The sequence below is a fragment of the Heteronotia binoei genome, chromosome 6 (assembly GCF_032191835.1).
Source record: "Heteronotia binoei isolate CCM8104 ecotype False Entrance Well chromosome 6, APGP_CSIRO_Hbin_v1, whole genome shotgun sequence".
Classification (NCBI taxonomy): Eukaryota; Metazoa; Chordata; class Lepidosauria; order Squamata; family Gekkonidae; genus Heteronotia; species Heteronotia binoei.
The window spans coordinates 74399817-74418403 of NC_083228.1; the positions used below are offsets into that span (position 1 = coordinate 74399817).

The following is an 18587-nucleotide window of genomic DNA, read 5'->3' on the forward strand; positions in this document are numbered from 1 at the left end:
TACTATTGTATATTATCTCTTTATATTTTTTATTGAATTTTAAAAAATATACACGTTAATATCAATATTTATATTCATATACAATTAATTAAACTTATGGAATAAGGTTGTAAACAAGCATAAATACTTACATGCATACAATAAAATATCGAGTAAGGATTTTAAGTTATAAAGATATATCTAGATATGTAGACCATGTTCTATCCAAGGAGAGAGGTCAAGATGAAAACAAAAGATTAAGACAACAATTCCTGTATCAAAACACAGTTAATCTAATTGAACCCATATTATCATTAAACTATTAATTATGTATTGCTATGAATTCTTAACTGCCTAAATATTCTCTATGCAAACTATTACAGGTTATTCCAAAATTTACTATCTGGTAATTATAATTGGGTGCGATCCACGACTAGCACAGTAAAAGAAAAGGAAGGTAGAAAAAGAGAGAAATAAAAGTGTTAATAAATAGAAAAGAAACAAAAAAACACAACTGAAGGAAAATATTAAAAACTTATAAGTAGAGAAGATCAAGATATTCTGGTTTGTGTGGTTGAATGTCATTTGCTGTAATGAACTCAATAAAAGGAAATCATTTCTCTGTGAATTTCGAGTTATCATTTTCTGTGTTTGAATGTTGGATATGATCTGTAATTTTTTCTAGTATGAGAATGTCCCAAACCTTGGATAACCAGCTGGAGACTGATGGAACTTGAGGTGATTTCCATTTTGAAACAATTAGGGTTTTTGTTGCTATCAGCATATTAGTTATCAATGCTCACCTAAATTATGTTGCCATTTTGACTGGCATGGTAAACGCTGAACACTATCCAGAGAAATCACTATATCATAAATTTTAGAAATTATGCCTTTGTGATTATAGTCTGATTGTTTAAGAAATAGTTCAAAATCAGAGTGAGGACATGACATTACTTTTTTCAAGTTGAGAGTAGAAGAGGTATGTTGAAGCTGCAAATAAAAGTACCAAGGAATCTGTTGTTGCAGTTTTCTTTCCAATATATTTTTAGGTAATAATCCAGAATTATTAGCTATATCTACTAGTCTTGTTAGTCCCACTTGTCTCCAGATTTCTGCAACCTTTGTTTCATTGCCTGGAGGAAACCAGTTTTGGAATAAAAATGATGAGAATCTGGAAATAGTCGGAAGTAATTTTTTCCTGAGAGTGTCCCATATTCCAAGTAAAGGTTTTAGAAAGGTGCTATTCCTTACAGAGGTAGGACGTGATTTTGCTGTTGACCAAATGATTTAATAGATGCTGGAGCTGTATACATTGACAACGAGGTAGTCCAATCTTCCTGTTCTGATTTCTGAAGAAGTTTAATTATCATTGCTATTATTGTAGCTTTGTAGTATATAGTAAAGTCTGGAAAGTTTAAGCCTCCTTGAGAACTCTGCCTTCTAAGAATTTTAAAACTAGTTCTTGGTTTTTTGTATTGCCATAAAAATTCATTTAGGTTTTTTTGCCATGATTTAAGTAATCAGCAGGTAAATGTACTGGAAGTGTATGAAATAAGAAGAGCCATTTAGAAAAGAGGAATGATTTAACAAGCTGCAGTCTGTCATGAAAAGATGTATTGTTTGTTCCATTTGTTTGTAGTTCATTGGATTTCTTGAGAGATGCATAGGTGGTTGAATTTTAAAATATTGTTGAGATTACAAGGAATCTGAACTCCTAGATAAGTGAGTGATTTTAATGACCATTGGTATCTATAGTGTTGACGAATATATAATTACGTATCTGAGGTAAGTTGTAGAGGTAGAATAGAAGAGAAGCTTCAAAAGGTACGATGTTTCAAGAGAATCAAATGCCTTCTCTACATCTAAGGACAGCAGAAGTGCCTCCAAACATTTGCGATTAGTATTAGAAATAATATTTATGGTTTTATGTATATTGGTTGTTAAGTCTCTTCCAGTTATAAAACCTGCTTGGTCGGGATGAATATGTTGTGTTACAAAAGAATTTAGCCTCTTGGTAATTACTGCCGTGAAAATCTTGTAGTCTTGATTTAAAAGGGAGATCGGTCTGTAGGAGGATGGGTTAGTTAAGCCTTTGCCTTGTTTAGGTAGAACAATTTATCGAGACTGAGTTCCAAGACGGTGGTAGTTTGCCATCAAAGAGTTTTCGTTGCAAGCTTTGGAGAGTGGTGGAGCTAGTAGATGTGCAAATTTTTTTATATAAAACTGAGGGAAAACCATCTGGTCCAGCAGATTTGTTGTTTTTTAGGTTTTTAATAGCAGCAATGACTTCTTGAGGTTCAGCTGGTTGTTCCATAATTGAGCGATGTTGCTCCTCCTCAGGGTGTGAGTTGAGATAAGCAATGATGTCATCTGTTGAAGGATTTTTAGAGGAATAGAGATTAAAATAGTATTGAGTAAAAATGATTTTTCTGGAGTTGTGATGAAGTGTTCCCGTTTGGTCTCGAGCTGTTGTCACATATCTTGAAAATTTCCTTTCATTAACTTTCCAGGAGAGTAGTTTTAAAATTTTTAGGAGACTTTACCCAATATTTCTGTTTGACAAAAAGGAGATTCTTTTTAATATGAGAACTTTCAATGGTTTCTAGTAGCTTCCGTTCAGAAATTAGTTCTTTGTACTTGAGTGGGCATCCAGAGTCTTTGTGCGATTTTTCAAGACAGGAGATTCTCTTCTTCAACTCTAGGTAAAAGGCTTCTTTTTTTACGTTTGATTTGTGTTGTCTGAGATATGATTTGTCCACAAAGGACTGCTTTGAGAGCGTCCCAAATATTTGAAGCTGAAACATCTTCAGTACAGTTTGTCTCCAAATATTGTTTAATGTTTGTGACAGTTTGTGTAATACAATCATCATTGTACAGGATTGATTTATTTAGAGTCCAGTAAAATTGTGCATGGCAGTCAGAAGATGTTAAAGTGCAACTCACCCAGGAGTGGTCAGACCACAAGGCAAGGCCAATATCAGCAGAAGTCACCGAAGATAGCAAGAACTTGGATAAAAGAATCAAGTCAATTCTTGTATGAATGTTATGTTTTGGAGAAAAATATGTGTAATCTCTTTCCTTACTGTGAGTAGCTTTCCAGACATCAATAAGTTGTGAGTCTTCGAATATTGAAGACAATCTAGTAGGGCCCTGTTTTTTCTTAGAAAGTTTGAAAGGATTGTAGGATCGATCAAGGTCAGAGTTAGCAGTGTGACTTAGGTCGCTTCCTAGAATGACCTTGCCTTCTTGGAAGTTTCTCAAAGTGTGTAGTGTCTCCTCCAGAAATGACAGTTGGTTGTCATTGGGTGAGTACATAGAACCAATTGTAACTAGCTCTTCATCAAGTAGGCCTTTAATGAAGATATAATGGCCTTTGGGGTCAATTTTTGATGAATGATGTTGGAATCTGATGTTTTTAGATATTAATATCAAGACCCCTCATGACTTGGAATTTCCATTTGCATGACACTGATGTTGGATTCAGAGAGATTTGAGAGCTGGTTGTGCAGGAGAGTGTAGGTGGGTTTCTTGTAATAGAACCATGTCTGAAGTTTTTTTAGGTTTGATAAGATGAATTTCCTCTTAACAACATTGTTAAGCCTCGGACATTCAGAGAAATAATTTTCAAAATAGGAGGCATTGTAGCAGAGTATGCACTGATGCAGAATAAAGTTATATAAATAAGTGAATATAAAGAGAGAGAAAAATAGAAGGAAAAAATGAATAAGAAAAGCACTATGCTAGTCGTGGTCTTACCTTTCTTGTAGTTGCTGTTACTTTGTATTAGTACTAGAATGGCAGTGATAGTTGAGCAGCAACTTAAGAGAAGTGTTACTTTTATCTGTAAACAAAAAAAATTAAAATGTTATTGAGTAGTGAAAATTGTAATATAATATTATAGTCGAAGGTGAAGCTATCGGTGTCACGAAAGCTGATGTATTTAATATTACCAATAAATATGGAGCCAATAAATACATTAATCTGTTGAATTTAGGCTGCATTAAAATACACACAATGAATAGGAGTAATTAATTCCAATAATGAATGGAATCAATTAATATTACTGAATCAGTGAGTAAATATTAGTAATATTTAGTGACTCAATTAATATTATTATTGTTTAATTTTATTCTTTCTGATCACTAAATCACAATATTACTGATTACTTGTTAAAACAGAGGGTTTGGGTGGGAGAGATCACAGTAATATTGTGATTTAGTGATCAGAAAGAATGAAATTAAATAATATTAATTGAGTCACTAAACAAGCAGTTATAAGAAGCTACAGTAATCTATTATGTTAAGAATAAAATGAAAATGAGCTTAATTAATGCAGAATATATAATGAGTGGTTAGCAATTGATTATAATATCCACTCCCCCTCTTTTAACACTTAAAACATATAAAGTGGCTTTATCTAGTATATAAGTAGTCTTAACAGCCTCACTTAATTGCACCCTGGGAAACTAGATACAGTTAATGGAGAATTCTCCAATACTAAAAGACTGTAAACAAAAAACAAGGCTAAGAGAGATCTCCCTCCCCCCTCCCACCAACTTATCAACCAAATTTAAACAAAACATGTATTATTAGGCACAAACCAGCCTATATGAAATGTTATCTTTAAAATTTGAAACATATATGTCTATTGTAAAGTATCAGTCATAAGTATTAGATTAATGCATTTATTTAATGTTCAGTTTGGCGTCTTTCATTGGTGATGCTGGCTTCATTTGTGTGAAGGCTTGGAGGAATCCATCGGTACTGGAACATGAATAGAGTTAAGTAGTACATAACCAACTTCTAAACTCTCAGCATACAGTCTGTCCTTAAAGGTGATTTGCATCTTGTTGTGAAGCCATTTATAGTGAATTTTAGCTGCACATAGGGATTCTGTGATGGGTTTCATCTCCTGTCTCCAGTTCAATACGTCCTTTGGTAAGTCTAGGTATACATGAATAGAGTCATTTTTGAAAGGAAGGTCACCCCAACTCCTTGCTAACTCAAGTATTTTTTGTCTGACCCTCTGATCTGGAATGGTTGCTAATGTGTCTCTTGGGCCTCTGATTGCTGCTCGTGAGGGGAAACTGAGGCGGTAGGCGGCAGAAATACAAGGAGCGATATCATCTTCCAGATCTAATACATTTACTAGCTATTCTGCAATAAAGCTTGGGAGATCGTATTATTTAAGTTGTCTTTAAAACCCCTAAATTTCAAATTGGAATGGCGTGAAGAGGTTTCTAGTGAGAGTATTTTCTCTTTAAGAGTAATATTTTCAGCCTTCAGTGTTTTTACATCTTCCTGTAAAGCCAGCCCGATTTCCCTTGCACTACCTGCAACTGTATTTACATTTTCGAGTGTGATTTGAAATGAGGCAAACTGATCTGTCAGAGGTTTGATTATTGCCGACATGTTATCTGTTGTTTTCTTTTCAAAATTGCTAAACATCATTTCTAGGGTTGTCTCATTAGGAATGGGGGTGGGCAAGAAAGCAGTTGTTCCCTCAGCCGCCATTTCGTCTTCGCTCCTCAGGTCTGTGTTCTGAGTTGTCAGTGGAATTTTTATTGTAAAGAAGTCCTTGATCCCCTTATTATTTGCAGGGGTTGTTGTAGACTTTCCAGTTGATGTTTTACTCATGTTTATTAGAGGTGATATACTGGTTTGTGTGAGTTAGATGAGTTGAGGTAAAAGGGGGAAGCAGAGCAAGTACTCTAGGTGTCCATCTTAGAAGACTCCGACACCACGCCCCTTGCATATTAATTATAATCAAAGGTTTGAATTTTTCTGTTGTTTATACTGTCAAGTGAGGGACTAACTTTGCATCCAGAAAGACTTGGGGTATTGGCCCAGCAGCTGTGATGTGGAAATGACATTTAACACATTTTCTCCTCTATTTGTATGTGTTAATGAAGTTATAGCAGAAAAACAAACTGGGATCACAGTGTAAAAACCCAAAAAACAAGCGATCGCTGTAATTTATGGCTATTATGTTTTATAGTTAATAAAAATACATATGGTCCTTACATATTACATAGATGACAGAAAAATATCACAACTAATAATGTGATCCTGAATTACAGATTTAGAAAAAGTCCAATCCTTGTGGTATTATAGAACACCTTCAGCAATAAGTTGTAGTATATGATGAGCATCTAGATGTAAGCACTTGGACTATCAAAGTTAGTGCAAATAGGTTCCTTTCTGGGGAGGATTAATCCCCCCTCCATTTTGTGTAAGTTTTTAGTTCATTGTCGTCATGTGCAGTCCCATATTGAACTGGAAGATGATTTTCAAGCTAGCCTAGAAACAGAGCAGGAGGAACCCCTCCAAATTGGAGCTATTTTCCTGCTCAATGATCATGTGCTCCAGGGAGGGACTCCACACTCTTCCTCAGCTCTCTTTGCTGATGTCGGAGTAGGACATTTCTTAGCTAGCTTTTCATTCTTTTTTTCTCAACAAAAGTGATGTTCTTCAAGGAATGCTTCCCTTGTTCAACGAATATGACAACGGATGAGCACTCTTGTTTGTTGTGTTTGGGTGAGAACCATAACATATCAGCATATATAATCTGCCAGCAGTTTATCCTGAAAGCCAGAGCCCAAGGGCCGACCATGTCTCCTGGCTAAAAATCATTTCTGTGTGAAAAGGCTCTTGACATTGGCTAAGCTGGCAACAAAAACATCTGCCCCGGTACAACAGCTTGTGTTCTCAGCATCCAAACTGGTCACTGACCATGTTTTTCAAAATCCATCAGTAGTTTTGACCCACTTGGTTCCAAGGTCAGACCCAAACTGTAGATGTTCTGGGGCACCTGAAAATGCTCTGAACAGGTCATGTTCAGAACTGCCACCAAAGAAGTACAGATTGAAGTTAAAACAAGTCTCATCGATCAGGCTCTGTGGATCTAAAATAACATAGAGAACCAAAGAAATCAGATTCAAAGGAACCAGCTTTGAAGACAGATGTAGAAGTTAGTGGACACACTACTTTGTGCACTCGATCTCCCATTCGCCTGTCACCACATGGTGCCCATTGATATGCAAACTAGCAACAGTAGTTCAGACACCGACAGATCACATCTCAAGATCTCAGAGGGCTCATTCTAGACCATGGCAACAATATCCTTGCTGCTGTCCTTCTCAGTACCATCCAGGATTGTTGGAACCATCACAGCCATGCATAGAACCAATGGGCCAGATGATGGAACAACCACAGACACTTGTGTTCAACTCTGGCGTTGCTTTGGAGCTGTCCCTGGATGACACTGTTCGGGACCGTGATCCAGTGTCATCAAGTGAGTACTTACGTCTTTACTCAGAACATGTGGTACAGATGCAAAACCCCAAGACAACATCCTAGGCTAGCCTGTATCCTGATTCTCGAGAGACTGTAGCTTTTTCTCTTCTGGAAGGAGTTCTTGAAATGGCAACAGCTATTTGGGAAAAACCATCCTTTATCCCAGGGGTGGGGAACCTTTTTTCTGCCAAGGGCCATATGGATATTTATAACATCATTCGTGGGCCATAAAAATTATCAATTTAAAAAAAAAACAGTGCTCTGCCAAGGGAGAACAATTCAGTCTGTCAAAATTAATACAAATGTTTTTCTATTTGAAGTCATGTGGGGAGAGCCTAATCTGGCACATGCGCACGCGTACACACAAACACACACACACACACACACACACAAACACCTGGCCTGCCCTAGGCAAATGCATAGGTCCAGGGTTTTTTGTAGAAAAAGCCCAGCAGAAACTCAGTAGCATATTAGACCACATCCCCTGATATTAGCATATTGGGTCACACACTCATTAGCATATTAGGCCACATCATCTGGGATAAAGAAGTGCAAATTGAACTGTGGCAGTAACTTTTTCAGGTCCTGCTGCAATTCTGACTGGCCAACCAGGTCCCAGGGAGGCTGCCTCACAGTACATCTGGACCCTGTAATCCCTGCCTTGCCCTGGGGAGGCTGTTGCACAGCGCGGTTGGGCCCCATAATCCTCGCTGGCCAGCCAGGCCCCAGAGAGGCTGCCACATGGCTCGATTCGGCCCAGCAATCCCCGAGGGCCACACCAAGTGACCTCGAGAGCTGCATATGGCCCTTGGGACAGACATTCCCCATCCCTGCTTTATCCCTTTTCACTCATCCTCCTCCATCTTCTTTAATGGCGGAGAAACAAAGCTGCACTTCTGTGTAAAAAGTCTAAGACGTACTTCTTAAAGCTATAGGCATTAACGAACACTACAAGCTTAGAAAATATATAACAATTCAGCAAAAACTCACTTTACAAAACAGAACAATAATCAAGAGAAGAACAAATCATCTATGCCTATATTTATATATCCATTAAACAGGTAAGTCCTTTGTAGCTTTCTGTTTATGTTCTAGGTGAAAGTCCAACACTCCCACGGCTCAAGCAGTGATTAAGATGGACTTTAGCACGCCGAAATAGAAGATTATGATGATATTGGATTTATATCCCACCCTATAGTCTGAATCTCAGAGTCTCAGAGCAGTCACAATCTCCTTTACCTTCCCCCACTCTGTGAGGTAGGTGGGGCTAAGAGCTCTTACAGCAGCTGCCCTTTCAAGGACAACTCCTACGAAAGCTGTGGCTGACCCAAGGCAATTCCAGCAGGTACAAGTGGAGGAGTGGGGAGTCAAACCCGGTTCTCCCAGATAAGAGTCTGTGCATTTAACCAGTACACCAAACTGGCTCTAGAGAAGCAGACTTCAGCCTGAAATACTGGTGATTCTTGGATGTGCAGTCATTTTTTTCAATATTGTTTCATAGGAGCTAAATGAGACTATCCAGAACATTCAGACCTCGTTTTTGCCCAAAGGCTTTCTCTAAGCTTAAATTCACAGCAAGGCACTTCAAAACGATCCACAACTTTCAAACTTACAATTCCCAAGTGTCTGATAAGAAGTCTTTAACCAAAGTTAAAGTTGGTGTAGTGGTTAAGTGTGTGGACTCTTGTCTGGGAGAACCGGGTTTGATTCCCCACTCCTCCACTTGCACCTGCTGGAATGGCCTTGGGTCAGCCATAGCTCTGGCAGAGGTTGTCCTTGAAAAGGCAGCTGCTGTGAGAGCCCTCTCAGCCCCACCCACCTCACAGGGTGTCTGTTGTGGGGGAGGAAGGTAAAGGAGATTGTGAGCTGTTCTGAGACTCTTCAGAGTGGAGGGTAGGATATAAATCCAATATCTTCTTCTTCTTCTTCAAAGTCATCCGAACAGAAGCGCTTGGACTATCAAAGCAACTGTTGAATGCAGGCAAGCATACAGCGGATACTTTGGTGCGCACAATGGCCTCAGCTATAATTCTGAGAAGACATGCTTGACTGAGATCAACTGCTCTCCCTCCTGAGACGTGCACTGGGGTGGAAGACCTACCCTTTGAAGGCTCTTTACTCATTTTGGCTAAGACTGATGATTTTCTGCAACAAATCAAGAAAAATCAACAAATAACTTGCTCCATTGGAATAACTCCATCACAGGCTCCTCCGTACAGGCCTAAATATCATTTAGGGTTCCAACTGTCCTATCAGAGCTTCCATCCTTCCTACCATCAGCAAACTTATCACTATCCTCAACAAAGATCTTCCTCTCAACCTTCTCAGCAGAACCGTTGTAGGTCTAACTTGAGGTCCCAAATCTGGTCCTGTTCAGCACCAACCCTCAAGGGACCATATAAAGGCCCTCAAGCCTTCCTTCAGACTAGTACTGGGTGGTAATCCACCTCAACTCTCCTTTCAGAATAGTTTGTCCAAGTTCTTACCAGAAAGGCACAACATTACTTCCAATTCCTGGGTGTTATCCATTGTTGAAAATGGCTCCCATTTAGATTTTGCCCACTTAATCTCCAGTGATAACAGCTGCTCAAGCAGTTGACAATGTGTTATCAGAGTTGATTACTGAGTTAAATGTTTTGTTGGCAAATTAAGCTCCCCTGCTTCAATATTTGGTTATTAATTTCAGGTTTTTCCTGGTTAATAAAAAAGATGGTGGTTTACCTTCTATTTTGGACCTCGAGGGCCCAATTTCTTTCTTGATGTACATAGATTCATAATGGTTTCTTTGTCTTCAGTTTCCCAATTGCTCAGTTCAGAATATTGGTTTGAGCTTCAAGACACTTATTTTCACATTCCCGTTTATGGAGATCATAGAAAAAGTTACAGTTCTCTCTTCAGGGTACTCCTTATGAATATAGGGTGCTTCCTTTTGGTTTGGCCACTGTGTTTACCAAATGTATGGCAGTCGTAGTTCCCCATTTAAAATCTAAATGATGTTCTGTCTTCCCATAGTTAGATGAATGGCTGTTTACTGCACCTTCTGCCCTAGAAATCCATACTCATTTGTCATGGACCTTACAAACTTGCCAAAGGCTCGACCTACAGATTGCTTGGAAGTCAAACCTGATTCCCTGTCAACAAACATCCTTTATTCAGGCTAGGCTGGATTCTGTTGCTATTTGAGTATTCTTACCAGGAGACAAGGCCTTATCTATTAAACTCATGGTTGAGCAATGCATGTTTAGTTGCTTTCAGAAAGCCATCGCCATCCAAAGATTATTTGATCTAAGTGGTTCCTTTTGTTCACCTAAAAATGTGACCTTTACAGAATTAGTTCATAAGAGTGTTTAACCCCACTCTATGCTCTCAGAACCCCCATTTTTAGATCCTTAGAAGGATCCTGAAGGAATTGTGATAGTGAACCCTCAACTCTAACCAGCTGACAAGAATAACCTTTGGTTGCCAATCTCCTCAGATTACAGTTACTAAAGATGTTTCAGGTGGGGGTGCCCTCTATGGGGACAGATGTGTTAGTGACACATGGTCCAGAACTGAACGGGGCCTACATTTTAACCTGTTAGAACTGAGAGCAGTTTGCTATGCTTGTAGCTCTTTTTCAGCTTTGCTGCACAGGAAAGTGATCCAAGTTCAGACCAGTAACGCCACAGTGATGTTTTACATCAGCAAATGGGGGTACCACCTCCCTTCTTTGGTGTCAAGAAGCCATTGCCATTTGGGAACAGACAGTTGCAAACCACATGTCCCTCCAGGTGATCCATATTGCCAGTTTAGAAAATTTCACTGCAGATGGGCTGAGCAGATTAGGAGAAACCCACACATGTGTGGTCTATTCATCAAGATTATATCTACTCCATTTTTGCACAATGGATTTTCTCTTCCGCTAAGAAGGGTAACATCTGCTAATCTTGAACCAATATCTTACTGTGTAGCTAATCTCTCGAATATAACTTTGTTATTTTGATTCCTCACTGCTAATGTTCCTTTTGAAATATTCTTGCACACTTTTAATAAATTCCTTTTAATTGTATTTGTGATGTTTTTCTTAAGGTAATTTCAATCTTAATTCCAGTACCTAAACCAGATGCTTACCTACCAGGTTAATGGTTTTGTAGAAGCTCATTCTACAAGCGGCCTGCCTTCCAGAGTTCACTTCCTTGCTTAATCCCAGAAAGGTTAGATGCTTGCCCCTTGACTTCTGGTCATTGGGATAGTCAAAGGGGCTAGTGGCTCACATGGCCAAGATTTTGTAACTTTGCATTCTGCGGGCCCTTACCAGCAATCTCTTGGACTTTTGACTTACAACAACCCTATGAATTAAAGACCTCCAAAACATCTGATCATTAAATTGGGGCCGTTGCTTCCTTTACTGAGTCAATCTACCTCACAGGTCTTCCTCTTTTCTCTCTGCCTTTCACTTTTCCTAGCATTATTGCCTTTTCTAGTGAATCTTGTTTTTTATAATGTGAGTAAAGTATGATAATGTGAGTAAAGTATGAGTAAAGTTTGGTCATGGAGTAGGTAAAATTAATACAGGTAAACAATAGAATTGTGTGGTACTATTGTGTTAGATCAACAGCCCAAATCTGTGCATGCTTACTCAGAAGCAACTCCACTTTTTGACGCAATAGCTGCTTCTAACTGAAAGTGCATAGGATTGCAACCCATGTCTCTTTAAAAATTTTAGAAGTGTCAAAAAATTCCTAAGATACACTTCTAAAATGTCACAAGGAATATCTTTGTTCCCATTAAATTTCATGACAAAAATGTTTACCCTTGGGTCTCTTACTTTTTCCACAGGGTTTTTGTGAACAGAAGTCTAGCCATGGAAAAAATAAAGTGCTTTGGATTTGATATGGATTATACATTAGCCGGTGAGTGTGTGTGAATGTATATACTTTTCATAATCAGGCTCCATGTGTGGGGCATTGTCTCACTGATGAAAACAGTAGGATGCTGTGCTTCAGGGTAGTGGGTATTTAGTTCAGAATATTTTTTTTTTGCCTTAGTTTTACTGAAATCACTTAATGCTAGTTTATAATCTTCCTTGCACTGACGTCCTCTGGCTTGATGTGATGTCCATGTTTCAAGGTACCTTTATGTGTTTTTCTTTGTATCTTCCCTGTTCTTTTGCTTTCTCTATGCCCATTTTCTCTTCACTAATTTTTCTTATTTATTAATTAAAACATATCTGTCTTCCCTTCAAATTAAGGTGAAAGTGGCTTGAAATATAAACAAACACCCAATCTGGTATATGAACAACAATAAAGTGTACATTTTAAAATAAATCAGAACAAGATTCATACGTGTAGAAACTAATAGGTCAAAAATTCCAGTCCCGTACCATGATACCATCTCCTAAATAGAATTGTATTTCTCAGCTTCCTGGAGGACAGTAGAGATATTATCCTGATCATTTCCTGGAAGGCTGTTTGAGAACATAGGGGCCTCTATAGTGAAAGAATGCAAATAAATTAAGACAAATCTTACAGCCCTAAGGAGTAAGAGTTGCTGAGAGAAAGGGTACTGGGAGATGAAAATAACAAACACTATAGAACTACATGCTTACACTAGAAGATCATGTGCTTAATGGAAGACCACTTCCTACTCCTCCTTGAACTCTCTGCCTGAACAAAGGAAGTCACCTGACTAACTGACTAAACAGACAAAACAGGTTTTCCCACTTCTTGATTGACAGCAGTCAGTATCTTCTTCCCAGGTCATGCAGACAATAGGGAATCAGGCACAGTGTTAACCCTATAATGACTGGAACTTTAGAACATTGCAAAGGACATACAGAACAGATGTATATTTCCAACAGCCGTTATCTTTGGATTGGCTTACTACTGGACATGACTTTGTCCATCATTATCCTCATCAGGAGGCATTTCAATTCTCATCTCTCAATCTGTCCCCATATAATTTGCTTGTACTTCTTCTATTTCTTGTCTCCTTTTCTTGAGTGCTGTGTATTTGAGTTTGAATATGTGAGTATATTATCTGTTTAAGCTGCCTTGAACTAAGAAGAAGGGCAGGATATAAATGTCTTAATAAATAAATAAATTTAAATATTTGTTAGAAGATGACATGGGACATCAACATTGCACCATGCATACTTTTTATAGATAGCTGTCTACACATGATACAAATGAACAGCCATTAACCATGACAGAACACCAAATAAATTGTCACTATTACAATATTTCTAGGACTCTGGGCAGCCATACCCCTATTTAGTCTATGGCCTCTTCCAAGCAGACTTCTTGCAGCCTAAGGAGGCTACCTCCAACTTAATTAGCTCTTTCTCCAACAGAAGTTTCCCTGATTATATTGGTGTTTGGATCCATAATTTCTATGGATGGCACAAACCAGCTCACGAATTAAAATTTGTCATGAATTTTGGCTGGTTTGTGAAGTGATGTTCATGAACTGAAGAGCCTCCATGAACTTCCACAAATTTTAAGGCAGCTTGTGAAAAGCAGGGGTTTAAATGGCTCCTAAGCTTCTATAGTGCTGCCGTTTTGGTTGCTTTTCAGAAAGACCTACCGTTCCTGTGCATGGGTAGAGAGTAAAGGCACCTTGCCTCCCACTTTTCTGCTGAGTGAAGTGCTAAGATGCTGCTGCAAGGTTATTCAGCAGTGGAGAGGATTTCTTTGTAGCTCTTCCATCCTATGAAAGTTCTTCCTTGCCTTCTTCCCTTGCTTGGCTTAGCCATCTCCACTAGTTGTTACATGTTCTGCATGTGGAGTCCTCCCCCCATTGTGAGGGAGATCATAATTCTGATTCCTCATCTTCCTCCCCTTTTTCCTGTCATATGACTCTCATGTGATTGTGAGGCCATGTGGTTTCTTGTCACGTGCATGCAGCTCAGTGTGTTTCATGCAGCATCTTGAGGATTAAAGATTGGTTTGTGTCTGGAAATACTGATGGCTGCTGTTGTGGGCAATTATGTTTAGGTAGAATACAGTGATGGTAAGTAATGAAATTCAAAGATAGCTGTAATTATAATGTCCTATATATTGTATGTGGGAAATCTGCAACAGCTTTTGGCTTTACTGAACCAAGGTTGACTTTCTGTGCAACTAGCACAGAAATAAGTAAAGTTCAGCAGACCATCACATACATGTTACATAATGGTTGCTATAGTAGTTTTTGTTTTTTCTCTGCTTTGTTACACTAGCGATCAAGAGCATAATTCTTGAAATGCATAATAATTTCTCTTCTCTGTTAGATTATTCTATAAGGATCAGGTTTTTAGTACAGTTGACGTGGTTATGTAACAAGGTTGTGTGACTGCTATGTACTTTAGAATTACAGTTAAAATTCTTGGGGAACTTCTGTTTTATAACTCTATGCTGCTTTCATGTTAAAGGCTGTGTATTCTTTCAAAATATGTCAGGAAAAATTCATAATTTTTTTCAATATTTTGGCTTTGAAACTGTGTCAACTGTGTTTCTGGTGTCAAAAACCTGTTTTTCTCAGTTGTTGATAGAACACACTGAGTCATTGACCCTAAACCCTGAATATAAACTACACTCATTCCTGAATAATTCAAGAGGGCATTTTTACATAGATAATAGGGCTGTACTGTAATTAAATTGTTCAAAAAGATGTTTTGATAAAGAGATTGGGACTGTGGACTATACTACTGTGTACCAGTTTGGTGTAGTGGTTAAGTGCGTGGACTCTTATCTGGAAGAACCGGGTTTGATTCCCCACTCCTCCACTTGCAGCTGCTGGAATGGCTTTGGGTCAACCATAGCTCTCGTAGGAGTTGTCCTTGAAAGGGCAGCTGCTGTGAGAGCCCTCTCAGCCCCACCAACCTCACAGGGTGTCTGTTGTGGGAGGAGAAGATATAGGAGATTGTAAACCGCTCTGAGTCTTTGATTCAGAGAGAAGGGCAGGGTATAAATCTGCAATTTTCCTTCTCCTCCTTCTTCCTTCTTTTTTCTTCTTCTTTCTTATTCTTAATGTAATGTCTGTTGCAGAAAATATTTGCTGTTAAGGGATCCCCACCCCAGGATCCCTTGGAAAAGGGTAGGCAAGACAAAAAACAAAAAAGCTTAAGTGTGAGTCTTTACACCCCAGGGTAGCACTACCACCAGTCACCTTCCACGAACCAGACAGCCAGAGACCTAGGGACAAAATCTCAGCCTCCTGGAACTAAAATCAAGAAAGTCACCCTTGCAACGTAGGACACTTAAAAGACAAGTTTCACCAAACAATCTGTAACTGTGGCCAATGAAGGCTGAAGTACTGGATTCAGATTGAAGGCTCCTAATTTAAGAACTCCCCCAAAATATGATTTTTTAAAAAAATTGTGTGGAAATGGCCTAGAAAAGAGCTGTGGATAAAAATAACAAAGTGTAACTAAGCACATTTCAATGCATCGAGTTTTCTAATTAACCCACCCTGAGCCCATTTTTGGGAAGGGTGGGATAGAAATCTAAACAAACAAACAATGCATTATTTCAAGATCCAGATGTTGCCAAAAGTGAGGTTTCACATTCCAAAGTACAATACAAGGTTTCAGTAAGACCCACTCAAAATAAAAGTTTCATCATCGTTTCTTTCTTCTTCTTCTTTCTTTCTTTCTTTCTTTCTTTCTTTCTTTCTTTCTTTCTTTCTTTCTTTCTTTCTTTCTTTCTTTCTTTCTTTCTTTCTTTCTTTCTTTCTTTCTTTCTTTCTTTCTTTCTTTCTTTCTTTCTTTCTTTCTTTCTTTCTTTCTTTCTTTCTTTCTTTCTTTCTTTCTTTCTTTCTTTCTTTCTTTCTTTCTTTCTTTCTTTCTTTCTCTCTGATGTAATCCAAACAAAGGGCAAAACCTTTCCTTTATTCTGTTTATTTTATATCTATACACACACACACACACACACACACAGATTTATATCCTGCCCTCCCTGCAAGCAGGCTTAGGGCGGGTTACACAAGTCAACTTGGCAAATGTAGTGACTGTAATATACAAATAAATAGGGTTAATATAGTTACAACAGAATTAAAATAATCTAAAAGCAGTCTTGGTTAAGGCATCAGATGATTGAATATGAGCGCCCTGTAGATGATGCTGTGGTGAACTCATTTGGCAGCATTTCTTGATGCTTTAAATCACTAAACACATCCCTGCATCATAGGGGAGGCCCAGATGTAATGGCTGTCCATCTCCTCAGCCAAAGGCCTGCTGGAACGACTCTATTTTACAGGCCCCGTGGAATGTAACAGGACCCTGATCTCAAGTGGGAGCATGTTTCACTAGGCTAGGGCCATGGCAGAAAAAGTTCTGGCCCTGGTTGAAGCTAAACAGACGTCTTTCAGGCTGGGGACTACCAGAAGGTGTTAATCTGCAGAGTGCAAGGTTCTGCAGGACAGCTATGGGGCACATTCTAGTTATCCAATCAAATATGTAGCAAATGATGTAGTTTAACTGTCAAGGACTTTTACTAATCAGGAGGTGTAACCAATCCAGTGAGTTTGCTAATTAACCCAGATGCCCTGCAGCTGCATTAAGATCAGTTGAACAAACACCTTCTTCCACCCATGAGCTCAGGCACTAACAAGATGGAATGTACCCTCCTGGATTCTTGCATCCTTGAAGCTACCAGGCATAATTGTGTGACCAGCAGCTGGCTTACCTCCTGTCTCCCTATCTGAAGTTACAAGTGGCTTGCTATGTTTCAGAAAAAGAAACTTCCATCTTTTACTAGGCCTCAGCCTGAATCATTATTTTGAATTTGAACAAGCAGCTGCTTAAAGAGACAGGTTTCTTGTTATGCTTTTACTCAGGGCTTTTTTTTGTAGCAGGAACTCCTTTGCATATTAGGCCACACACCCCTGATGTAGCCAATCCTCCAAGGGCTTTCAGGGCTCAGTACTACAAAAAAAGCCCTGCTCTATAGCCAGGAGGCGCTGCCTATAGGGTTACCCCACCTGAGCTAAGGGGACCCCAAGCTATACAAAATGGAGTCTGACCAGAAACTGGCCAAGAAATACTTCATTCAAAATGGAGTAGAGAGCTTGTTCTAGTCCCATGTAAAGGCACCCTCCGTACATGGCCCTCTCCCCCACCCAAATGGAATGCATAATAACATTGGGGACTGCTGGTAAGTATTGTTCATACCCTAATCTCAGCTACTGATTAATCAGCTATCTCCCTGGCTCTTTGCTGCGATTCAACTTCTCTTTGTCTAATGCTATGGTAATATCTGACACCTGGACAAACTCTTTATTCTCTATGCTTGCCTCTCCCCAGGGGTATCTTTGCTAAACCGCCCAAACAATTAGCACATATACTGACCTTTTGTAACCCATTGAGCTGACATTACTAAACCAGCACTGTCTATTGTTACCTGAAGATCCATTCAGGTGACCAGAGTCAGCTGTACTCATTGTCTTGAGGTGAACAACCAATCAGGTATCCAGAAAAGACTAATCACTGCCCAACAAGCCAGACCCTTTTTGGGAGAACCTTTTCCTTTCCAAAATATTAAAACAGGAGAGAAAGCTTCATCTCTCAGTCTGAGCATATATAACATGTAAGTAAGGGGACCCTCAGACATGGCACATGGTAGTGCATGTCTACATCCAGAGGCGTCACTAGGGTGGGTTGCACCCTGGGCTGTAACTGATTCAAGTCAACCCCCCCCATTGGGCATCACCCCTTTTGGAGGGCTGCGTCACCCCCTCCGCACACAACCCCGCCCACTTCACATGGCCCCTCCCTCATCCACCCTCTGGTCACATGACCAGCCCCCGTAATCCAAGATACCAGTTTTGCAGCATTTAAGTTTCCCCCACTCACCCACACGCTTTTAGCTGAGCCGGCGGCAGCGCGGCCCCGGTTTCAGAATCCTGGCCAGCCTACACACAGCAGCAGCGTTCTAGTCCCAGGGCCAGCCCCTTCCTGTTGGGGGGGTCATGGGTCAGTGCCTGGGGCCAATGAGAATGCTCTGGGGGAGGGCCGATGGCCCCCTTGGCCCTGCCCTAGTGACGCCGCTGTCTACATCTTCAAGTTGTAACTGGACCTCCCCACATCTGAACCAGGTAATACTCCTTTCCTCAAGACCCCCTCAATTCCTCTATCGATAACCTCTATCTTTCGTAGCTTCTTGATTGCCTGTATTGTGTATTTGGATGTGCGAATGTATTCTTTTTACATATTTTAAGTAAACATTATAAAATATATTTGCCTGGAGTATTCTTGTTTGAAAACCTGACCTCTGTATTATTGAAGAAAAGATCCTTTGCTCCTGATTCACTCTACCTAGTCTCCATATTGCTAATTTCCCCATTTTAAAAGGAACA

At 39.4% G+C, this 18587-nt stretch overlaps 1 protein-coding gene across 8 annotated transcripts in view; it reads left to right on the forward strand.

Moving 5' to 3' along the window:
- The window catches only part of NT5C2 (5'-nucleotidase, cytosolic II), a 122270-nt gene that overhangs the window by 31485 nt on the left and 72198 nt on the right, over positions 1-18587 (forward strand). For 5 of the 8 annotated variants that reach the window (XM_060241739.1, XM_060241744.1, XM_060241743.1 and 2 more), the window contains one exon: positions 12093-12166. The exons of the other annotated variants lie outside the window; for them this stretch is intronic. In XM_060241739.1, coding sequence (XP_060097722.1) covers positions 12093-12166 — 74 coding nt within the window. The remainder of the gene's footprint in view (positions 1-12092; positions 12167-18587) is intronic. 8 annotated transcript variants of the gene reach the window in all.